The 25,960-nt window shown below is 41.7% G+C and overlaps 1 protein-coding gene across 1 annotated transcript in view; it reads left to right on the forward strand.

Annotated features, from left to right (window-relative positions):
- The window catches only part of crb1 (crumbs cell polarity complex component 1), a 57,451-nt gene that overhangs the window by 84 nt on the left and 31,407 nt on the right, over window positions 1-25,960 (forward strand). Inside the window, 11 exon segments of the mRNA XM_055164733.1 lie at window positions 147-383; window positions 1,253-1,448; window positions 3,107-3,246; window positions 4,932-5,114; window positions 11,344-11,731; window positions 12,466-12,730; window positions 13,471-13,777; window positions 16,492-17,042; window positions 20,026-20,191; window positions 22,221-22,455; window positions 22,457-23,161. Of these exon segments, the coding sequence (XP_055020708.1) occupies window positions 147-383; window positions 1,253-1,448; window positions 3,107-3,246; window positions 4,932-5,114; window positions 11,344-11,731; window positions 12,466-12,730; window positions 13,471-13,777; window positions 16,492-17,042; window positions 20,026-20,191; window positions 22,221-22,455; window positions 22,457-23,161 (3,373 nt within the window).

Genomic DNA, 25,960 nt, shown 5'->3' on the forward strand with positions numbered 1-25,960 from the left:
AACTACACTACTGTAGTATAAACATGGTGCAGTCCTGTTTTAGACCTGGTTTAGATCTGGTGGCACTCGTAGGACCAAACATCTTCTGTGGTGGTGAAAGCTTGGAGAATAGTACAATAGTACTTCATCTCTGTTTTCTTTTACAGGTGTGTTCTCTGACCTGCTGCCGTCTGAGTTGGACCCCTGCTCCCCAAACCCGTGTCAGAACCGAGCCCTGTGCAGAGTTCGGGGGCGGAGCTTCGCCTGTTTCTGTGTCCCGGGATTCCAGGGAGCTCAGTGTCAGATAAACGTGAACGAGTGTGTGTCTGAACCCTGCGCCAACGGAGGCACCTGTGTGGACCGAGTGGGGACCTATGAATGTGTGTGTGCTCCAGGGTTTACAGGTGAGACTCTGCTTGAGACCTGGTTTAGACCTGGTTTAATTCTGTAAAGTCTTATAAAACAATCAAACATTTGCAGTAAATACCACACAACAGCAAAGTAAAGCATAAAGCATGACTTTATTTTCACTTTCCGTTCTAGAATTTGAAATCAAATACAGAAAAAAGTGACTCCTGTGCATGTCACTGTCTATGTCACAGCTTGTGGGAGAAATATATACTGTCTTTTTTTGTTGGACTTTAGGAACGACATATTTAATTGTTTCTCAAACTGTGGTACGCGAGCTGTGTGGTATGTGATAGATGATGTTATATTTGCTTGACTTAGATCCACTTTTTGTTTTTCCATTGAATAATTTGTTGGTTAATTATTACTTGGTTAGAATTTTGTATTTTAATAACTATTGTTTTAATTCCAATGTCTGTATTTAATTAAGGATAATAAATAAAAATACTGTAGACACTCATGAGAGACTTTGGACCGCCCTATCCACTGGTTTCAGGATGATGAGAGTGTTGCCATAGTGATTAACAATTTAAAGCAATATTATCAATTCATTTTGAATAAGAAAAATGTTACATATGACAAGAAGCAGAGCTGGAATAATCCAGTTATAGACCTGGTTTAGATCTTGACCAAAACCAAATATAATCTTGAGTGTAAAAAGAGAGAAACCCTGGGCTCTACTGCATTTATTTGATCGATGTTAGATTATTTTTGCACTTTTATTTTGTTTTGAGTTTTTTTTTTTTTTTTTTTTGTGCACTTTTGTCAGAAGCTAGATGATAAAAGCCTCTCAGAGTCACTGAGCTCATGAACATGAAAGCTCCTCTGGCCTGGATCCTGACCTCCTCCTGCTGCTTTCACACAGGCCTCTCGTGTGAGCTCCACGTAGACGCCTGTCACTCAGGGCCCTGTCTTAATGGCGGCCGTTGCCATGACGACGTGGACGGCTTCAGCTGCACCTGCCCGCTCGGTTTCCACGGCGATCGCTGCCAAATAAACACAGACGAGTGCCAGGATCAGCCCTGCCGGAACGGAGGCCGCTGCAGAGACGGAGTGAATGAGTAAGTATGAGGAAGAGGAGAGAAAAGAGAAGGAAGAAGAGAGAGGGAAGAGAGAAAAAAAGAGGGCATCAGATAGTGAGGGAAGAGGAGAGAAAAGAGAGAAGGAAGAGGAGAGAGGGAAGAGAAGATAAATGAGAGAAAAGGAAGAGGAGAGAGAGAAGAGGAGTAAGAGAAGGACGAAGAGAGAAAAAAGGAAGAAGAGAGAGAGAAGGAAGAGGAGACAAAATAAGAGTAAGATAGGCAAGCAGACTTGGAGAGAACATTAAGTCAATAACAATTTAATAACACCACTTTTTATGTAAACTACACTGCAAATGAGCAGTTCTCTTACTGACATATTAAATACATACATATAAACTAATCCAGAAAACAGTACAGAGACACAGTAGACAGACAGAGACATACATAGTTCATTAATATTTCTATATTGGTCTGTATTTGACACTATCTTTGTACAAACAGGGACATTTGTTTCTTCACACATTTGTTCTACTCCTACACCTTATTTATGCAGCTGAGCCTTCAGGACTCTTGTTGTCTATGTAATTATTCTGCATCTAGAAACCATAAGAATGACTTATGACAGTGTACACATGTGTGATGCACTACACAACATGAACATCATGAAGATTATGAAGAGATACTAACAGCAGAGCAGGTCCAGAGCACACACATGTTCCTCCACACGTGTGTAATAGTGCTGTTATTCCACTGACACTGTCGCCGCTCCTTCATCAACACACAGATGAGGTGGAGTCCTGGCTGCAGCAGCCGCTCACTTCACTGCTCCATCAGATCCTCCATTTCACACAAACTCGCCCTGAAACCAGCTCACTGTTTCCTTAAATGACGGCCTGTATTTCTAGTATTTCTAACTAACATCTGATATTTACAAATGTGAAGCTACAAACAAAGACTTGTCACTAAAAGAGTTATTTTAGACACTTGTGTTGAAAGTTAGTGCTGTTGTCATCTCCTGTCGCACGTGTGCTCATGTGGAATCACCACATATCACAGATGGTTTTATTCAGTGCAGTTTGAGGTGGCTGTGGTTCTCAGTACACCTTGGCAAAACTCTAAAACAACCTGCAGTTTGTAAGAGCGTGTGTAAAAAGCATGGAAGTATAAGCCGGGCTCTCTACATGTGCCTCCAGGCCTCCGTAAAAAAGCAAAACTGCACAAGTTAATGGGACATTCAGAACTGCAGTTGTTGCAGTTTGCTCAGTGACCAGAAGAGGGCAGTAAAGGGCACACATACTGCATCACTTTTCAAACAGACAGAAGTGAAGGGAAAAATGGGATTAATTGAAAATAATTTGAAACTATTTAATGATACACATCATAATGTGACACATAATGATTTTAGATTTTATTATTCAAGCACTGCTTGCCTTGATTGCCCTGACCACACACCTCTGTCAGAGAGAGAGGGAAGAAGAGAGGCACAAGAGATAAAAGAAGAGTGTGTCAGATGGTGAAGGAGAGAAAGAAGAGAGTTGTCTACGACTCAGCCCACAAGCCTATGACCTATGACCATTTAGAAGATATAATATTTTGTTTTGAATTGTTAATTGCTATGGCAACAGTCCTCATCCCTCTGAAACCCCTGAGCCCTGCTCCATAACAGTATATTTATCTGACTGTTGTGTATTTGTCAGATACAGGTGTGAGTGCTCAGGCACAGCCTTCACTGGAGAACACTGTGACATCCCCCTCTCCTCCTGCCACTCTCAGCCCTGCTTCAACAGCGCCCTCTGCCAGGACACTCCAGGGAACTACAGCTGTCAGTGCTGGAGAGGTGAGGAAACCACAGCACGAGCACAAACCATTCTCTATTACAAGTTCAAATATGTTTATATATATATATATATATATATATATATATATATATATATATATATATATATTATACAGACATACAGTCATTTAACGAACACATGAAAAGAAAAGTTAATCTCAACTGGCTTGATAATATAATGTTTTTTTATTTAATAAAATTTTTTATTTATGCATTATTTTTGAAAACTGTCCATCCATCCATCCATTTTCGTCCGCTTATCCGGGGCCGGGTCGCGGGGGGAGCAGCCTAAGCAGGGACTCCCAGACTTCCTTCACCCCAGACACGTCCTCCAGCTCCTCCGGGGGACCCGAGGCGTTCCCAGGCCAGCCGAGAGACATAGTCCCTCCAGCGTGTCCTGGTCTTCCCCGGGGCCTCCCGGCGGGACATGCCGGAACACCTCCCGAGGGAGGCGCCCAGGAGGCATCCGGAACAGATGCCCGAGCCACCTCAACTGGCTCCTCTCGACGTGGAGAGCAGCGGCTCTACTCCGAGCTCCTCCCGTGTGACTGAGCTCCTCACCCTATCTCTAAGGGAGCGCCCAGCCACCCTGCGGAGGAAACTCATTTCGAGCGCTTGTATCCGCGATCTCGTCCTTTCGGTCACTACCCAGAGCTCATGACCATAGGTGAGAGTAGGAACGAAGACTGACCGGTAAATCGAGAGCTTCGCCTTTCGACTCAGCTCCCTCTTCACCACAACAGTCCGATACAGCGACCGCATCACTGCCGAAGCTGCACCGATCCGCCTGTCAATCTCACGTTCCGTCCTCCCCTCACTCGTGAACAAGACCCCGAGATACTTGAACTCCTCCACTTGAGGCAAAGACTCTCCACCCACCCGGAGAGGGCAAGCCACCTTTTTCCGGTCGAGAACCATGGCCTCGGACTTAGAAGAGCTGATCTTCATCCCAGCCGCTTCACACTCGGCTGCAAACCGCCCCAGTGCACATTGCAGGTCCTGGTTCGATGAAGCCAACAGGACAACATCATCTGCAAACAGCAGAGATGAAATCCTGTGGTCCCCAAACCGGACCCCCTCCGGCCCCTGACTGCGCCTAGAAATTCTGTCCATAAATACAATGAACAGAACCGGTGACAAAGGGCAGCCCTGGCGGAGTCCAACATGCACCGGGAACAGGTCTGACTTACTGCCGGCAACGAACACAGCTCCTGCTCCGGTCATACAGGGACCGGACAGCCCTTAGCAAAGGACCCCGGACCCCATACTCCCAGAGCACCCCCCACAGGACACCACGAGGGACACAGTCAAATGCCTTCTCCAGATCCACAAAACACATGTGGACTGGTTGGGCAAACTCCCATGAACCCTCGAGCACCCGATGGAGAGTGTAGAGCTGGTCCAGTGTTCCACGGCCAGGACGAAAACCACACTGCTCCTCCTGAATCCGAGGTTCGACTATCGACTAGAAAACTGTTTATGCAATATTTTTTACCCTGTGAAAATGTGCATGATGCTAGTTTCACACTATCACAGCTACATGAGTGGGGGAAGGTGAAAATAAGAATTTTGTGAGCCCTAAACCCTCAGATACAAGATTACTCACACATTCAATCCCAGTGTGCATCATCATTTTTAACAAATAAAAAAATTCATTAAAAAGCCCCGACCTTCTGCTGTTTCAGGCTTTGAAGGGCGTCACTGTGAGCTGGACATCCCTGAGTGTTCTAGCGCCCCCTGTCTGCACGGCGGACGCTGTGTGGAGAGGTCATGGCAGGTCCTATATGGCAGTGAGCCTTTGTTACCTTTAACCTTTGACCCACAAAACGCCGAGGGGTTCATCTGCAGCTGCCCCAAAGGAACCAAAGGTAAATCCTCTGCATTTAAAGAGGCTGTAGTCTGGAAAAAGGCATCATCATGAAAACATTAGGACATCCAATTGTGTTTTGTTTCATTCACACACATTTAAGAATTCCAAACATGTCTGTTCCACCCGCTGATGTCATGAGATGGTTCCTTTCTTCTGCAGGAAGTGCTACATTGTGTTTTTAATGTCCATACTCCTTTACCAAAAGCCTGCACTTTCAAAAATTCTAAATTCTGATCTGAAGAATTTAAAGGCACAACACAGGCTAAACAACTACGGGATAATTATTGTTACTAATGTTTTTCAGTCCAAAAAATACATTCAAATTTAAAACTAAACTAAATTAAATTTACTTTTAAAAAATGTATTTATTTTATTTATTTATTTATTTATTTTTGGAAAATCAAGTATGAGGAGAATAAATGTTAAATTTGCTGCTGAAGTGGTCTGTGGTCACTGCTGAGCTTTGTAACCAGTAGCTCTCAGCAGTCTGTACAGCGCCCTCTGCTGGCAACCTCAGACTTTTGAATTGCCTAAATATTGTATAATAAATATGAATAATTATTATTCATGTTATTTACTATTATGACTGTAAAATGCATTCAACTGAAGGAGACCCACCAAACTGCCTCTGCATTTACTAGAAGAATAATCAGAGATGTAACGATATCCAAATCTTTCTGTCCGATATTATCACGATGTGCATCTGATGATACGATATTTATTGTGATATTTTGAAGAGGCTGATATAATTATAGATTGGACACTTTTTTGCTTTTAAAATTCCTTGACAAGATTTTGGTGTGAATTATTTCAGTCATAATCCCAAAAAAATTCTAGTAAAAAAACATATTTCTTCATGTTGTCTGCGTTGAAATGAATCATGGGACATGTAGTTCTCTATGTTCATAAGCTGTTGCTTCTATAAAACCTGCATTTAAGCAAAGGAACTTGTGTTTCGATATATTCTGACAGCCCACGATATTACTGTGAGACTTTTGACGACACGATATCATGATATTTCGGTTGTTGTTACATCCCTGTGAGATACTAAAAGATTTTAGGGATATGACAATATCAAAATCCCTTAATACGATATTATCATGATCCGTCATAATCCCAAAAATTCAAGTAAAAACATATTTCTTCATGTTGCTGCACTGAAATGAATCATGGGACATGTAGTTCTCTATGTTCATAAGCTGTTGTTTCAATAAAAACTGCTTTTAAGCAAAGGAACAACTAGAGATGTGACGATATCAAAATCCTCAATACGATATTTTCACGATATGCATCTCATGGTTCGATATTTATTTAGATATTTTGTGGAGGTTTATAAAACTGAGAAATTGCTACTTTTCCTTTTAAAAGTTTTGGTCCTGTAATAATATGAAGAATTAAGATTACAAAGTGCTTAAAAACTGTTATTTCTCCATTAACAAATTGATTTATTAATGAATGTAGTTGCACTGACAACACCAAAGGATCATGGTCTATGTAGTTCCCTCTGTTTTTTAGCTGTTGCTGCACCATGGCGAGGCAACTTTATTTTTATAACCCAGTTCTTACACAAAATAATACAAAGTGCTTTACAGAATAATAAAGACATTCAAATCACAAAGAAATTAGAATTAGCATTATAGAATCATCTAAATATTACTTTAAGCAAAGAGACTTGTAATTCGATATATTGTGATGGTCTCCGATATTATTGTGAGGCTTTTAACAATACAATATTATTACTTTTAATGTAATTCACTTCATATAGTACAGCAGTACATAAGTCAACTCTTTTCATATGTTGTTTCTATGAAAAAATCCTGCTTAATCCTAGATGAAATGGTAATGCCTGAAAGTTCTGTCTCCTGCTGATTTGAGGTACAGTGAAGAAGTTTGGTCATAGCAGCTGTTTCCTCTAGGTACAAAGGTCATCTTGGGCTTAAATTGAAGCTTATAAACTTGGGAAGTTTTTCAAGTACATTTGATGCAGTGATATATGCAATAAAATGCTTGAAAATGATCACTTTTACTGACAATTTGTCAGGCAGACAGACATTTTTTGGTCTTTTAGGATATATTGAAGGTGATATTTGACAGTAGAAAGGCAGCAAGCCCCAAAATATTTTTCTGCCAAATTTCTCCCATGTGTCAGGATACACCATGTCAAATTTTAGGGTTATTTGACCATGTACTGTATGCAGTTTCAGTACCTTCATATTTAAAGTTACAAGTTTTAGCTTTTCCCAAAAAGTGTGTTTTTGGGCTCTGAGACCAAACAGGGCTGAGTTGGGGCTGGTCCCTATCAACTCGTGATGGCCCAAGATATAATATAACAGGAAATAATAGTGAAAAAAAGGAGCAAAAAACATCCTGAGGGATGAACCTGGCTCCCAGCCTAAATGATATTGTGGTTATTGTTGCAACCCTAAAAGATACAGACTTAAACTTATTAATCCACAAGTGAAATGATTTGGACACATCATAATATATTATAATAACAAAAAGGAAAAAAACATAAATGATAATAATACTGTAAATTCAAAATAAGTAGCAAAAAGATCAAGAGACAAATAAGACATAATAAAATACATGTGTAAAAATGAATTATGGAAATATCGTTATTGCAATATAATAGAATAAAAAGTGCTGTAAATGACATCAAGTGTGTGTTAGGTGCTTACATAAGAGTTGATCCACAGGTTGCACGGGCCTGTGGACACAAACAGCCGGTCCCGCTCCATAGAGTAGCTAAGGTCTCAAATAGCATTAAGCTAATCCCCCGAGATCTGCTTTGCCAGTCTCCTGACTACAGCTATTCCACTGCATCGCTCCAGCGCGGGGGGCATATACACTGTCTGCTATGGTCCGGAGACACTCTCATTAATATGGTGCACAGGGTCATCTCCAGGTGTGCTCTGCTGGAACACGACGAGCCATGATGAGGAACGCTGTTGTGTGGATTCTCGGGATTGTGTTACTTGGGAAAGGTAACAGTGTAATAGGGTTTAGGTTTTAAAGCTGCATTGTGTAACTTTTTTGGTGGGGGGTCTGTCAAATGCTTTTCTCCATGGAGATGTTACTGCTTTGGCTGGAATATTTCGCAGTATGGCATTAAACCTTTCTATCATCATGGAGACCAAACCAGACCAAGTTCCAGGTCAGATCTGTGGAGAGGCGACCCCGCTCACAGTCACAGTGTTTGTTTTTCTAGATTTTTGAGCTGCAAAACCACCTGTAATTGAATACATGTAAAGTAGAGCTGTTTAATGTCACACTGTGGAACATTCCAGACAGAGCAATGACAAATCCATAGAAACAAGCAGGTGACAGACCCCCAACCAAAAAGTTACACAATGCAGTTTTAAGTAAGTTGTGTGTATTTGTGAGAGAGCTGTGTGCCTGTGTTAGTTATACTGTATATGTCCTTTAAAGATACATTGTGTAACTTTTTGGTTGAGGGTTTGACACCTGCTTGTTTCTATGGAGATGTCATTGCTTTTTCTAGAATGTTCCACAGTGTGACATTAAACAGCTCTACTTTATATTTATTCAATTACAGATGGTTTTATGTCTAAAAATACCTCGAAAAACAGACATTCTGACTGTGAGCGGGGTCGCCTCTCCACAGATCTGACCTGTAACTTGGTCTCGTTTGGTCTCCATGAAGATAGAAAGGTTTAAAGCCATACTGTGAAACATTCCAGACAAAGCATCACAATGGAGAAAAGCATTTGACAGACCCTCCACCAGAAAAGTTACACAATGTAGCATACACTGTAAACATGAAGAAGTTACCAGAACTCAGAATAACTGAGGAAATCGATTGTCTCAATTATTTTAAGTTGATGAACTTAAAAATCACAGTCTTCCAGAACTTAAAAGGTTCAACTTGCTATTTGTACCTTTTGATAACAGCTGGATTAAAAGTGCTCATTCAGCTCAACTCAAATATTTGCAGTTCAAGTTTTCAAACCACTGGAATAATCTGTTTTGTTTGTAGTTCATGATTTTGTACACACATTGTACACACAATCCAGTACATCCATCTGTATCTACACACATTATAGTACACATATAGACACATCATAGCACATACACATTAAACACACTGTAGGAGGGGGATTTGAACCTAGGTCCCCCATGTGAAAGTCAGGAGATTTACAATTTGAGCTCCCAAGATGAATGCAAACTACACACAGTAACTTATACACATTATAGTATACATATATTATACTATATCTATTATACTATAAACACATGATATTAGATTATACACACCCTAGGAGGGGAATTTAAACCCATGTCCCCCATGTGAAAGTCAGGGGATTTACTAATCAATATGATATAATACATATACATATACATATACATACATGGCACATTATAGTACACATATAGTACATTATACACATATTACATATTTTTTTTAATTACTTAATTCTACTAAGTTCTATGTTTTTAAGTTACGCTCACTTATACCCAAAATCCCCCTATACCTATACCCCTTTAATCAAGAAATATTAGTTGAAATGACTCAAAAAGAATACTTCTTGAAGTAGCTTGACATAATGAAGTTAATAGGATTAGTTGTAAAACCTATAGTAAACACAACTTCATCTGTTTAATTACTTTGAACGTTCGGGTTTATGAATGTGAATTAGAGGCAGTATTGTCTTGTTTTTTGTAATTATTTGTTTAGTAGTGGTGGTTTATATAATCAAAAACATGAGTATTTTAGAAGTTAGTAGTTTTTACATGGACATTTTAAAGGGTTCATATTACACCAACAAACTCTTCTCTGATCTGTTCTATTGATGTTTCCTCATCACAAACACACCTGGAGTTGTTATTTTCTTTCAGTCACACATGTTAAACTGCATATTTAGGCTGTTCTTTGAAATGCAACAAAAGGGAAAAGGAGGTGTTAACTTGAAATTTACCACTTCATGACATCATAAGGTGGAGCAGAGCATTTTGAGCTTTGAAGATGTTGACAGACTAATAATGAAGAGTTACTCGAACATGTGTGAATGAAACAAAACACAACTTCAGGTCTGTTTTTGAGGAGGAAACAACATTCTAACATGGTTTAAGTGTAAGACATTGTGTAACTAGTTTATCAAAATTTTATGTTTTTGGACATCGTGTAAATCCCGTAATCTTGACTGAACAAACAAAGCTTCATTGTGGAGAAACAATGGCTAAGCAGCACACTCACCTGAAACACAAAAGCCCCTGTTTGATTCTTGGCAGTGTGGGGCTTTTCTGAGTGGAGTTTGCATGTTCTCCCTGTGTCTGGGTGGGTCTCCTCTCGTTTCATCCAGCAACCCAAAACATACACAGAAGGTCAAATCCTCCAGCTAAGACGGTCCTGACCAAGACCAACTCAAGATCTGGAGATGGGTCCCACTGTTCCTGACAGGTTTAACTCAAAGACACTGAAGGTTGGGTCAAATGCAGAGGACATATTCTCCACAGGGATCAGTAAAGTATGCCTTTGGGAGAACATAAAAACTCCTCACTCCGCATTGCCCCAGAATCAACCCCAGGACCTTCTTGGAGTGAGAAGAACAGTTGGTGGACCCTCTATCTCAGGAGGGTCAAACTCATTTTGGTCCGGGGGCCGTATCCAACCTACTTTGATCCCAAAGGGGCCGGATCAGAAAACTCATGTCATATAAACCCCAAAAATAACAATAAGTTCAAATATTTGTGCAGAGAAACACAAATCTGTTACAGAAATCTTTTTTAATTGACAAACTTTTTCTTTTACAAAATATTATAATATTATGAACAACCTGACACTTTAAGTAAAACACAATTTCAACACAAAGTTTTAACCTGAACTTGTATGAAAATAGGAATAATTCAAATTTTCTTGGAAAATCCTGCACTCGGCTCCACTTTTCTAATTTTTGACATTTTGGTCAACAGTCAAAACGATCGTCCTTTAAGAGCGTTTGGAAAGAGACAAGTCTCCATTTGCGCTGCTCTGGTGGGAGGGGCCACGTACAGAGACGCTGGAGACGCTGCTGTGATAAACACCACAGAAAATTAACAATATTTTAATAGAAAATATAATTAAAATATTTTAGTAGAAAATCAGCTGAGGGCCACATTAAAGGTCTTGGAGGGCCCCGGGCCGTATGTTTGACACCCCTGGTCTAGTGTATCTTAAAACCTACTGCACTTCTGTTTCCCTGTGTGTCATGTGTCTTGTATGTCTCCAGGTTCTTTGTGTGAGGAGGTGATCGACCAGTGCTCCCCCAGCCCCTGTCTGAACGGTGGCACCTGCGAGAGCCTGGTGGGCGAGTACCTCTGCCACTGCCCCACACTACACCCCCCCAGCGGAGTGCCCTACGGAGGGGCAAACTGTGAGGAGAGGCTGGTCGGGTGTGAGGGTCATAAATGCCAGAACCACGGCAGCTGTGCCCCCTTCCTCCTGGACGGGACCCACGGCTACACCTGCTCCTGCCCCCCTGGCTTCACGGGGCCCCTGTGTCAGACCTCCACCACCTTCTCCTTTGAGCGGAGGGGCTACCTGCTGCTCCAGAGCCCCCTGGTGGAGACCGAAGTGTCAGTGAATGTCACACTGAGCTTCAAGACTGTGCTGCCCAAGTAAGGATCATACAGAGTGATGTTGGCACGATATGAACATTTCAAACTTGATTCTGAAATGTTTTAAAGGGCACATATTAGTCATTTTGTGATTTATGTTCTAATGTAGTTTCCTCATCACAAACAGAACTGGAGTTGTTTTGTTTCATTCATACCTTACTGATTTAGTCTGAGATCTCTCAAACAGAAAACACGCTGTTCAACCTTGTGATGTCATGTGGAAATACAGGAAGTGCTCCAATGTCCACACGCCTTCACTAGAGTTATTTGGATAAGTTCATCTCTGGAACTGCCCAGTCTACTGAGCTGAAGGTAAAAGGGAGCACAGTAGGGCACTTTCTGTATCACCACATGACAGCAAATGATGAGTATCTAGTTTCACTCCTAAGTAATTGATAAGAATCAGATTTCAATGCTTCTGACAATCTTTGGACAGGCCATGCTGCAAGTGAAAGATCCAGAATTCACTTACTGAGCTGCAGAGGTCGCACTAGCACAGGTTCACTGAAAATAACTGGTGCTGGGGTTTAGGGAGTGACAATTCAGATCAGAGAGACATTTTAGGTTTAAACACACACTGGATATCAACATTGAACCTGGCAACCCAAATGAGAGGCTCATTCTGCTTTCTGATTGGAGAATTACACCATAAACAACTTGGTCATCATGTTTTCCAGTGTTTAAAGCCGATTGGTTATAATGTAAGTGAGTAACTCTTCCATGTCTCTCCACAGAGCGGTGCTGTTTCAGAGGAACACTCGGGGTTTGCTCCTCACTCTCTCTCTCCTCTCTGGGCGGCTCAGACTTATTTTAACCAAAGACTCTTCTGCTGCTGAACTTCCTGAATCCTCAGGGGAGAGTCCGGTCCAGGTGTTGGATCTGCCCCAGAGCGTCTCTGATGGACAGTGGCACTCTGTGGAGGCCACGCTGGGAAACTGGGTCCTCAGCCTCAAACTGCTGGACCTGCCCCACAGCTACGGCCTGCAGACCTACCACAAGGTGCACTTCTGACATCAAGAAACATGATTTAACTTGCACATTAATTAACATCTGTAGTAAACAAATGTTGCCTGAATTCAAACTATATACTGATATTCTAGTTTATTCTAGTTAAATAGTAAGATTAACATGACCAACAAAAAGATTCATACACACTTTTTCATTTATTTCTTCTATATTTCTGTGATTATTTACACTGTGCATTCTCACTGAAGGCGTCAAAATGGCACATGTGACACATGTGGAATGAAGCAAACAAACAGAAAAAACTCATTACTTGTTTTAGATAAAAAAAATTTAAAATAAAAAAAAAGAACCCTTTGAACCCTGATTTTCAACTTTGGTCTTTCTTGACCTTGATGTAGCAGAGCTGTGGAAACAATTTCAGGGACTCCACCATGAAGCTCACTGAGAGAAAGCCTATGGGTTTGCTGTGCTGTCGAAAAACAAAGGGTGAATACTGTAATAAAAAATATGAACAATTATTTTCACATATTCTTACGTCACAGTTTATCTTGTGACTAAACATCAAGGAAGGAGGGTGCTCACCTGATGACCCCAATGACACAACTGACCTTCTAAACTCCAGGCCATGAATCAGTGTCTTCAGTGTTTTAGGCTTCATGTGTGAACAGGGGCTTTAGACTCTTTTTTTTTCTTTTTTTTTCTTCTATTTTTTATCATCATATTGTGTCATGTATAATCAGTTAACCAAATAATCTTCTCTTTCCTCTCGCCAGGTGGCGCCGGTGCTGGTCCCAGCCCAGCCCATCTCCCCTCCCCAGAGCACGTTCATCGGGGGGGTGGTGGAGGGTCAGTACCGGGGGGCGGGGCTGGTGGGCTGCCTCAGAGACGTGTTTGTGGACTGGCAGCTGGTGATCCCAGAGGAGTGGCACAGTAACTCTGCAGTGAACCTGGTGCACGGGTGCCACCACAGGGACCGGTGCCTGGACGCCCCCTGCCAAAATAAAGGAGAGTGTGTGAACCTGTGGCAGAGCTACCAGTGCATCTGTGCCCGGCCCTACGAGGGCCACGACTGTGAGGAGGGTACGTCAACACAGCAGGGGGCAGGGTTTAGTTACAGGATAAATGTTTAGGTGAATTACACCATAGTTTCAGGTCTATGTGTTTTTTCCTACTTTAGGTTTTAAAAGTACCACAGAGTGTATAAAAAACACCCACAGTGTTCAGCTCCAGTCAAATGAAGCTCATTGATGCTACCAGTTACAGGAGTGAATTTGGAGCCAAGCTCTGTATTATGAATAGGATTTTCTTAACTGACAAAACAGCAAAATAAAAACTAAAGGATCCTGCAGAGCGGGTTAATAATAGGAAATTACTTAAAGGTGTAATATTTAACTTTTCTGATAGAAAGTCCACCATCACTTGGTTAGAAAATGTGTTTATAGGAATGTAAATTCTCTGTGTATGTGTATACTGCATTTAATAGTGTCATCTGAACACTATCTTTGTGTGACTTATAATGGTAAAATTTGAATGATTGACCTGATTAAAGGTCAAACTAAGGATATTAAATCTTTTTTAAAGAACATTGCAAGAATGGAATCAAAGCAACCTGAGACACCCTCATGTTTACAGAGCTGAGTCACAACTTTCCACTGATGTTATCTTATAAGGGCCACTGGGTCACTGAGAAGTATTTTACTGTATACTGTACTGCATACTGTACTGCATACTACTACTACTACTACTACAATTACTACTGCTGCTGCTGCTGCTCCTGCTGCTGCATCATTACTACACAGCAACTACATCCCTTTTTAGCCAACTGCTAATTTATTCTGTTTTCTCTCTCCACAATATCGAGTAAGTGACTTTATGTGGACCTTTGCTTGTCTTTTATCTACAAACATACCATTAAAAAGGGGGGGGGGGGGGGGGGGGGGGGGGGGGGTCACTGTTGAAAAAACTAATTATAAAAATATTGTATTAAGATGTTGCAGGAGAAGGTTTCTGAAGCTCTCTATACATTAATTCTAAAGAAACAGTGTTTGTTTTCTTTGTGCATGTTTGAGTAATGCACAGCTCGGTTTAGATTTATTTACCTTCAGCTTGGTTTACACTGCTTCACCCCTCAGTGAAAGTTCAGAAAATTCCTGTTTCCACTTCCCTCTATCCCCGCCCACAACTCAAAAAATCAGACTCCAGGTCATACTTGTTTTAGAGATAAATGCCTCAGCTCTTTTTCAACTATAAACCAGGGTGACCAGATGTCCTCTTTTTCTCAGACAAGTCCCCATTTTGGGACCCAAAAAAAAAATGTCTGGGAGGAATTTCTAAATGAGCCCAAAATGTCCAGGATTTTTACTCGCTACCAGCTGACAGCTTTGAGTGGGACACCTATCTTAATTTTGGCAACAAATGACAATCTTGGCTCATCTGATCAGTTACAATCATGGATCTACAATAAAATCTTATTATACTTCCATGGACACAATCACTGGCTCTTCTCCAGCAGAACTCTACTTTCTCTCTCCTCGCTCCCGTGCACTCTCACTGAGAGTGCACAGAGCGCTCCTATAATCAGAAAACCCTCCTACATTCATAAAGTGAATTACGAAGGCATATTAGCTGCTGTGAAGACGCAGGATGATCATAACACACTTCTCCCTGACATAAACTCTGCTCCAGTATTTGCTGACCTCATATTAGTGGAGATACGTTCATAAATCCCAGATGAAAAAGTTTGTAGTGTCAAAAACTCAGATGCACATAACATCACACACATTACACGGGAATAGTCTGACCCTCTCAGTAGTATCTCCAGATAAATTCCGGATAAATACTCCAGGATAAACAGGAGTTCAGACATCCTGATAGAGGTTTAAGACTGTGAATGAAATACAGTAAAGTGCCCAAAATCCCCCCGGTGAGGACCCCAGACCCCCGATATACATAATATCACACACTGAAGGTCACTATTTTTAGGACTTGAGACTTGACTTGATAAAACGGACTAAGACTTGGGACTCGACTTGGACTTGAAGATCAATAATAGTAGTAAATGTACTACAGTAATATACAGTACAATACAGTAAAACAGAGGGAACTACATAGAACATAACCCTCCCATTTCAGTGCAGACTAAGGGATTAAACACTTTTAAATCTTAATTCTGACCGTAATGATTCACACTAAGACCTTGTCAAGACAGTTAAAAAGGAAAAAATTGTGTTTCTGCAACTACTCATATATAAACATACCATGACAGTTGAGTAGAGTTTAGATTAACTTTCATATAAATTGCTAAAATCTAAGCTATATTTGGTACTTTGGTTTAAAAACTTGAAACGACTTGAAGCTCAAAGCAGACAACTTGGACTTGACTTGGACTTATGGGCCAGTGACTCGAGACTTGGATTTGCTTGTCTTTGACTTGGGACTTGACTCAGACTTGAGGTGAAAGATTTGAGACTTACTTGAGACTTGGAAAACATCGACTTGGACCCACCCCTGTTCTATTCAAACTCCAACAGAACTCACCAGTTACAAATAACAAACTTTGCAAATTTAGTTTTCGCCCCCGAACCAGGTGTCCTCCTTTTTGATAAGCCTGATATGGTCATTCAAACTACGTCAATGAAAATTTGCTTCTTGCTGCGGTGACATGCCACTATGAAGAGCTTTTCTGATAATGCAGTTTTGAACAGCAAGAACTATAGTTTCAATTATTATTATTATTAGTCTTCTTCAAGTTTCATTTGTCTAAATCATGCTCACATTCTGTTTCACTTTTGCAGAACATGTGACCGCACGTTTTGGACACGAGGACTCCCAAAGCTTCGCCACCTTCACCATCACGGACAATATCACGGATCACATGACCATCTCCCTCTTCCTCCGCACACGCAAAACACACTGCCTCCTGCTGGCATTGTCCCGGAACTACACGCTCTACTTCAGCATGTGGTTAGAGGAAGGCCAGGTGCTCTTCCAGCTCCACCCTTTTGGCATCATCAAGTCTAAAAACGCTATAAACGATGGGGAAGTACACTTTATCAACCTGGAAATGGCGAATGGGACTATGATCCTGTACATACAAGGAGAAAAACAAGGATATCTGGATGTTGAGACTATGGGTATCCAAAGTGGAGACACTGTTTACGTCGGGGGGCTTTCGGAGAGTGAGGATTTGAATGTTTTTGGAGGAAATTTGAAAGGCTGTGTTCAAGATTTGCAGATAAATGATAAGAGACTGCAGTTTTTTGGTTTGGACACTTCAGTGAAATCATATCCTCTGCTCCAACTGGAAAATGTGACGGCAGGATGCACTGGCGATGACAAATGCAGTGTAAGTAATGACAACGGGAGGGGTCTAATCTCTGCAGTGTGACAGTCTAATCCCTGAGTCTATTGGCTTTGAGAACAGGGTTGACACATTTACCAGATTGCAATAGGACATGATCAGGTTTAATATTAAAATTCTTAATAAGAGGGATTTCTAATTATGTTAATCAGAATACGTTTTGCATAATGTTGACTTAATAAGCAAAAAACATAGCACATGTTCATACTTAATTCATTTTGGTCATAAATGTTGGTAATTAGCACCACAACTCCATGACTCACAATAATGTAGTTACATGTAGCTCAGTTGGTAGAGCATTTGATCTGAAGGTTGGTGGCTCGAATCCAGCTCTCGACATAAAACATCACAGGTTGAGCGGTCAGATCCACTGACCCACAGGTTGGCTGGTGTTGTTGTGTCCTTGGGCAAGACACTTAACCCACCTTGCCCACAGTGTCTGTGTACACTGGTGTGTGAATGTGTGTGTGAATGGGTGAGTGGTTCCTTGTTGTAAAGCGCTTTGAGTGCCTTGAAGGTGGAAAAGCGCTATAGAAAAATGTGACCATTTACCATTTACAACCCTGGACCTGGACTTGTGTGTTTTTTTTTCTTCTCGTAAACTAAAACACTCTGTTCCACCTTGTGATGTCATATGGTAATACAACAAGTGCTCCACTGTGTTTTTAAACTCTACACACCTTCAGTAGATTTGGATCATTTCAGCTCTGGAATTGTTGATCTAAGTAAAAGGTAACATCTGAAAACTATAGCTTCATGACATCACAATGTGAAGTCTTGTCGCTTATCCATTTTGTAGAAACAAATGTTTATAACCTGACTTTAAATTAATCGATTGGTTTTAGAAATGTCTCATATGAAGCTAAAACCCTCCCAAATTATGCTCAATATACTAAAATAAAGTTGCTTCACTGAAGAAAGATTGATCATTTAATGAACACAGAAAGGTCAGATTTTGGCAAGACAAGTCTTGTGGCCTTGTCATATGATGCACCCAATCCTAGATTACAGCCTCACCTGTTATCAGTTACTGATCAATCAATTAGTGGGTGTGTATAAAAAGACCCCCAGCACACCAGACCTTCACATCAACCGCAACTTGACCTCTGACAACATGCCTACGATCCACCCTGAGACCAAAGCTTTAATTATCAAGAGGCTGAAGACCAGATCCACTGCTGAGGTGGTGACACCTTCAATGTGTCTCAGCGTCAAGTACAAACAATAAGAAAAAGATCTGAAATGACTGGAGATGTTTTTGACAAGCCCAGGTCCGGCAGACCCCGCAACACAACTGCTCGGGAGGACCGTTTGTTGATTCGAAAATCCAAGGCCCCTTTTCCACTGCAGCAGACTCCACCAGGCCTGGTCACCTCAAGTCTCTGTGTCAACCAGAAGAATTCTATCTCGAAATGGCCTCCATGGTCGAATCAGTGCACAGAAACTGGCACTAAACAAAAGGCAATTAAACCGTGTGGCATTTGTCAAGACCCACAGCCTGATAAAAGGATGGACACTGAAAAAGTGGCAGAAGGTGGATTTCTCAGATGAATCCTCGATTGAATTACATCACAGCCGCCGCAAATATTGCAGGAGACCTACTGGAGCCCGCATGGATCCAAGATTCACCCAGAAAACAGTTAAGTTTGGTGGCGGAAAAATCCTGGTCTGTGGTTCCATCCAGTATGGGGCTGTGCCAGACATTTGCAGGGTGGAAGGCAATATCAATATCCTAAAATATCAAGAGGTATTAGCTTCCTCTTACATTCCCAACCATAAAAGGGGTCAAATTTTGCAGCAGGATGGTGCTCCATCGCATACTTCTATCTCTACATCAAAGTTTCTCAAGGTGAAGAAGATCAAGGTGCTCCAGGACTGGCCAGTCCAGTCACCAGACATGAACATCATTGAGCATGTCTGGGTAGGTAGAATGAAAGAGGAAGCATGGAAGACAAAACCAAAGAATCTTGATGAACTCTGGGAGGCATGTAAGACGCTTTCTTTGCTATTCCTGATGACTTCATCAACAAATTGTATGAATCATTGTCGAACTGCATGGATGCGTCCTTCAAGCTCATGGAAGTCATACAAGATATTAAATATGGATCTCACAGCACCACTACTTCATTCACTGACGTTATGCAACATATTTTTGAATTTGAAGTAAATTATTGTTCAATTTTCTGTAGGTGACAAAACTTTTGTCTTGCCAAAATCTGACCTTTCTGTGTTCATTAAATGATCGATCTTTCTTCAGTGAAGCAAATTTATTTTAGTATATTGAGCATAATTTGGGAGGGTTTTAGCTTCATATGACACATTTCTAAAACCAATCGATTAATTTAAAGTCAGGTTATAAGCTTTTGTTTCTACAAAATGGATAAGTGACAAGACTTTTGTCAGGGACTGTATACAGAAGTGGACTAAGTGAGTGTGACGAAATCCTGATAACGTTCAACTCCAGTCAGATAAAGCTCACAGAAGGTAGCAGTTACAGGGGTGAATTTGGAGCTGAGTCCAAATTAGAAATAGGAATTTATTTATGAACAAAATAGGGAAATAAAAACACCAAGATCTTGCAGAGCGGTTTAATATGAATACAAACATTTTAAGACCAAAATGCCGAGGCTCACAGCAGCAGTCACAGAGAGAGGAGCCACAGGATTCTAATGGAAGTCAATGGGAGCCAGGGCCAGAAAGAGCCAGAAGTGCACCCATGTGAACAATCTATGCACTTTTCTCAACTTTCAGAGGCCGATGTGGAGTTTTGTTCTCACTGCAGCGGTAACAACAACTAGCATGCGAACAGTGCACCAGCATTACTTCCTGGTTTGCAGCTGATAAAAATGCTTTGAGCTAAGAGCTGCTTTTACAATATATCTGTACTGGGGCAACAAACTTTATGACTTGAAAAAATACAGCCCCTTGAAGTTTTTAACCATGATCCCTGTCTTCTCTGTGTCCTCAGTCAAACCCCTGTCTGAACGGGGGCATGTGCTTCTCTGAGTGGGACGACTTCAGCTGCTCGTGCCCTCCCAGTACCACAGGACGACACTGTGAGGAGGTGCGCTGGTGTGAGCTGGCCCCCTGCCCCCTAGAGGCCGAGTGCAGAGTGCTCAGAGAAGGATACGAATGTAAGGAAACCCACTCTGTCCAAACGAACTGAAACACACTCATATATTTAACACATTAATTATCGATTGTCGACTGTATCGACTGTTTCTGGTCGATACAGTTTCCCAAACATTTCAAGTGTGTCCCCAATGAGCCATAAAATCCACTAAGCAATAATACTTTTTTTCTTTAAATTTTGTTGAATTATATGTTTTCCCTAATAGCCACAGTATGTAACCTTTTAGCCCAAAAATATGAGCATGTTTTCTGTTTAGTTTTTTCTTTTTTGTTTTGGTTGTTTATAGTGGTAGATTTACTAACCCCCCAAAAAAACAAAACTTTCTGTTTCCATGGAATCATGCAAGTGGCATACCACCTCCAGAAAGTTACATACTGTAGCTTTACAAATAATTAATTAATGAATCATTGCATTTATATAGCGCCTTTTAAGATACCCAAAGTGCTTAACAGTTCATTATTCATTCACTCCACAGTCAGTGGTGATAAGCTACTATTTTAGCCACAGCTGCCCTGGGACAGACTGACAGAAGCAAGACTGTCAATCTGCACCATCGGCCCCTCCGACCACCATCACTCACACACCACTTCCATACTAGACAATGTGGGTGAAGTGTCTTGTGACAACGACCACTGGCGCTCCACTGTGGCACCTGATTTTCCCAGTGGTCTCCAGTCCAAGTACTAACCAGACCCAGTCCTGCTGAGATCTGACGGATTAGGCTCTGACAAACTGGTGTGGCCACAAATAGGTTCAATTTGCATTTTCCAAATTGGTCTTGGGAGTTGTAATTAGTCTACCATACTCAGGTTTGCTCAACATATCCACATTTAAAATAAAATAGAAGAATCAAATAGAACATAGAATTAAAATATTAATACAGTATATGTTTTCATTTACATTCCCATATACTGTCGGCCTCTGCAGATTTAACCTGTTGCTTCCACTTTCTAGCCACATAAACTCTTTTAGAGCTGTTTTATTCTGGGTTTTCCTGTAGTTTCTTGTGTAGAGTTGACAGATGATGTAATGCTGTGGGTGTGAGCCGTTTGAGCCTCATGTGGAGCACAGGCCGTCAGCTGATCCTTTTCACTTGGATTATAACGACACTACACACAACCATCTGTCACGGCGCCTCCTGCAGTCCAATTAACTCATTACAGAACAACAACTGCTGCCAGGGCGGACTCAAGACTGTTACATGGCAAGGAGCTGTTAATTTGGAAACTATGGCTTCATAACATCACAAGGTGGAACTGACCATTTAGAGTTTTGGAGATGTAGACAGACTAATAATAAAAAGTTACTCAAACTTGTGAATGAAACAAAACACAACTCTCACAACTCACAACAGCTCTTTTTTTTTTTTTTTTGAGGAGGTAACTACCACAGTATTGGGCGCACTCTTAAGCCTCCAACCCATCAAAAAACCACTGCGCGCCCCACAATCCAAGAGCACCTTATAGACAAATCCACTCAGGTGTCCCAGCACGACTTCAGTAAACTACAAAGCCGCACCACCCGCAGAACACACAAACACACACGGAGCAGACGAAAGCGAAAACACCTGCAAAAACACTCATCACTCCACGCCGATGAGGAACGGAACGGAAGAACGAACTGAAAAAGCGAGTGCAATGTGCCACTTATAGACATAACTGAACAACTGAGTCACTGTGAACACGCCGACAATCCGTTGGTCCCAGACAGCACCCTCCCTACACGCCACAACTGAACAAAGCCCAGAGTCACCGTGAACGCACTAAACAAACAAAACCACTCACCCATCACACTGCTGTGTTTCCTTTAAAGTCCCATGCGGTTTATTTGTGAAAAAAGTTCAAAAATAGACCATTTAATGAGAGTGCGTCTTATAATCCAGAGTGCCTAATAGTGCGGAAAATACGGTACCTTATAACATAGTTTAAAGCTCACAAGAGTCCATTTTGCATCATATAGGACTTTTAAATAGTCCAGGCCAATGAACTGTTGTGAAATCTGAAACCGTAATGTTTGTGTCTTTCTTTCAGGCTACTCCAACGCCACCTTCCTGAACGACTCCACTGTTCTGATTTACCGAGGAAACGGCCAAATCCTTCGCAACATCACCAGCCTCTCCTTTAATCTGCGAACACGGAAACGCAACGCCGCCATCCTCCACGCCGAAAACGCCTCCTCTTTCATCACTCTGTCCGTCCAGGAGGGATATTTGTTTTTAGAACTTCTGAACGACGACGGAGACAAAGTGTCCAACGGCAGACGGCGGGCGAGTATCCACAGTTAGCCTCAGCAGTCAGAGAACAGTTAGTGATGGAGAATGGCACAACGTTCACTTGTTCATGGCTACACCTTGGACTCAAACTTCTCGCTGGACGTTGGTTTTGGATGAGGATGTAGAAGAGGCAAGCACTTCCAAAACGCAAGCTGGAAACCTGGACTTTTTGCGAGAAGATGTTGACATTTTCTTAGGTGGACTCACTCCTGATGCGGGCTGGGCTCTGGCTGGTTGTCTGAGCACCGTGGAGCTCTCGGGCGTCGCGTTGCCTTACATCACCCCGTCCGACGTCAACCTCCCCCGGCTCCAGCTTGACCAGTTCGTCCTGACCTCCCAGAATGCGCCTCTGCTCGGCTGTGGCGGCGCTTCCGTGTGTGAGCCCAATCCTTGTCTAAACGGGGGGCAGTGTCAGGATTTGTTTAACTATTTTAACTGCAGCTGCGTGGGGGGGTGGGCCGGCCGGCGCTGCGACCTTTTCGTTAACGCCTGCGCCTCGGACCCCTGTCGCCACGGTAACTGCACTGTGCGGGGACTGTCGTATGAGTGTGCGTGTGACTGGGGGTTTGTGGGATTGGACTGCGAGGAGGAGGTGGACATGTGTGAGAATCATCTGTGCGCTAATGGAGGGACATGTCTCCACGGGCCCCAGACCTACTCCTGCCTCTGTCCAGACAACTACACAGGACCATTCTGCAGGTAACACGCTCACAGGTTTACTTTAGTCTTCTACTTCACATTTGGAGCTTTAAACATGTTATAATTAGAGACAGACTCATATATAAATCTGTAGGCCCATATGTCAAGCCCATATTTGTAGTTTTTAGTGTATTGGCCTCAAGCAGTCACATAAAGACCTGATGAGTTGTCCCCATCAGACGAAAACCTACACAAAAACTATGTCAATCGTTTGGGCTGCAAAAAGTTTTGTTTGTGCTGCTTTACTTTAGTTAGGAGATTTTAATGATTCTTTTATAGGTCAAATTATCAAATTAGGGTCAGCTCCAGGAAGCCTCAAAATGCTCTAAAATGACACAGAATGATGTCAGTCTGTAAAAAGTTTGGTTTGTATGATTCTGGTTCTTAAAGGTTGTATAGAGGATTTTCCAAGGAACGAGAAATCCAGCGACTGTTTGTCCTTTTTCAAATGTTGCGCATGCGTGAAACCACCCCCCCTCCCCTACAGCTCCCTACGTAGAAACGCCTCCTCCCGCCTCCTCTTTACGCCAGAAACAGGTTTGTTTACAGCCGGTGCGCTGCACATGACTTGTAAACAACTAACTACAGTGTTGGTTAGGCAAGACGGAGAAGTGAGGAGCGGGGGGGAGGGGGTGCGCTTACATTTCGTTCGCGGACGAGAAGTGAGGAGCAGGGAGAAGAGTGGAGCAGGGAGCAGGGAGAGGAGAGGGGAGCGGTGCGCGGAGATTCCGTGCCCAGAGAAGTGAGGAGCAGGGGGAATAGCGGAACGGGCAGCGGGGACAGGAGCAGGAAAGGGGAGCAGAGAAGGTTGCGCGGAGATTCCGTGCGAATGAACTAGCTCCAACACGCAGCAGCAAGCGGACTCTTTCTTTGCCTTGAAAATTACGTTTTCAGACATAGGATATCGCTTTCGTGTCCTGAAAAACATTTGACTAGCTCTTGGAAATAAAGTATGTTTTCATAATAAGCAGAAGTGACCTGTCCAGGAGTAATTTGTGGACCAGTGCGTCAGTCTTTAGACCCTGCGTCTGCTTCAGTCGCACCATCGCTGGAATGAATCTTCAAGAATCACCTTAGTTTGGCTTCGCTGCTTTTCCCCTTGTCTTCTTCTTTCAGCGACCTCAAAAACGGACTTTCTTTTGCGGCGAACTGCTCCTGGATTCTTGTCGCCATTGCAACAAACTTTGTGTTAACTGCGAGGAAGATATAGGTCAAAAAAGCCGCTAAGAACTGTTGCGTTGGTGGAGTAAACAGCGTCTGTGCGTCTTGCGTCTGTGGACTGCGTGACAGTCGTACGTAAACCACGTACCGGCGGCGCGCAGGTAAGTCAGTTACACTAGAAACGTAGGGAGATTGATTGACAGCCTGTCAGCTCACAGATAACGAGGCAGTGTCGTTATCTATTGGCAAATGTTTAGCCCCACCATGTCCAGAGTTGATGAATTTTTATTCTCTTTTTTTTGGTCATCATAATTACAAGGCTACTGCATCTCTATAATGCTATCATTGACAACTTGAAACAAAAAAAAATCCTCCATACAACCTTTAAGATATTCACAGTTTTATTTTGGGATGATGACGTCATCCAGCCGATCGAAACAGTTTTGAGGCTATTCAACAGCCTGTTAAATAGTCTCAAAACAACAGAAAATTATACGAAACATTTGTATTTGTTTTGTGCTGTTTTGTGCTGTGACTGTTTTCATTTGTGCAAGTATATTTCTAAAATTATTAATTATTATTTTTGCGGAAATTATATGACATTGTTTGCGCTCAGTTGATATCAGCGGCTTTAGCAAAACTCCACAAAACCAGTGAAGAGAAATGATCTGAGGCTGTGGAAAAGTCTGTATCAGTCTTGAGTAACTTGCTTTTGATTCATATTTTATAGAATAATACAGATTTTTTCACAGATCGTTTCTCTTCACTGGTTTTGTGGAGTTAAAGCCGCTGACATCAGCTGCGCGGAAATGATGTCATATAATTTCTGCAAAAATAATCTTTAATAAACACAAATGAAAACTGTCACAGCACAAAGCAGCACAAACCAAATACAAATGTTTCTCTGGAAGGATTTCTGTCTGTTTTGAGGCTGTTTCACATTTTGAGGGGCTGGATGACGTCATCATCCCAAAATAAAACTGTTAATATTTTAAGAACCAGAATCACACAAACAAAACTTTTTACAGCTCAAACCGATGACACCATTTTGGACATTTCAGAGCATTTTGAAGCTTCCTGGGGCTGATCCCAGTTTGACCTATAAAAGAATTGTTAATATCTCCAAGACTAAAGCAGCACAAATTAAACTTTTAGCAGCACAAAACGGCACAAATATTGATTGAAATAGTTTTTGCGTAGGTTTGTGTTTGATGGGGGGCCAAATTCACACAGGTCACATAAAGCTTTATTTCATTATTATTACAAAGAGAACAGTACACAAAATGACTTTGCAGCTCTCTTATCCAGTTTGTCTGCATAGTAATACACAACTGTGAGTTTGTTTGTAATAAATTCAAATGATATAATTTGGGGTAAATACAAGCCATCAGTTCATCTGGATTTTAAACACTCTGTATCGGCTTCGTTATGAAAAAAAAACCAACAAAAAAAAACCCCACATTGGTCGATCTCTAGTGATAATGTTCAGTATGCTGTAGTATGCTGAGCTTGGTAATACAACAACAGCAATAGAACTGTGAAATGACCCCTGCTCTATTAATATCATTCAAATTAAAATTAAATGGTTGGAATTACTGAATTGCACAGGCTGTAACTCTGTATTAGGTAATGAAATTT

The sequence above is a fragment of the Boleophthalmus pectinirostris genome, unplaced genomic scaffold, assembly GCF_026225935.1.
Source record: "Boleophthalmus pectinirostris isolate CB_2022bp ecotype Guang Dong unplaced genomic scaffold, ASM2622593v1 HiC_scaffold_7, whole genome shotgun sequence".
NCBI lineage: Eukaryota > Metazoa > Chordata > Actinopteri > Gobiiformes > Gobiidae > Boleophthalmus > Boleophthalmus pectinirostris.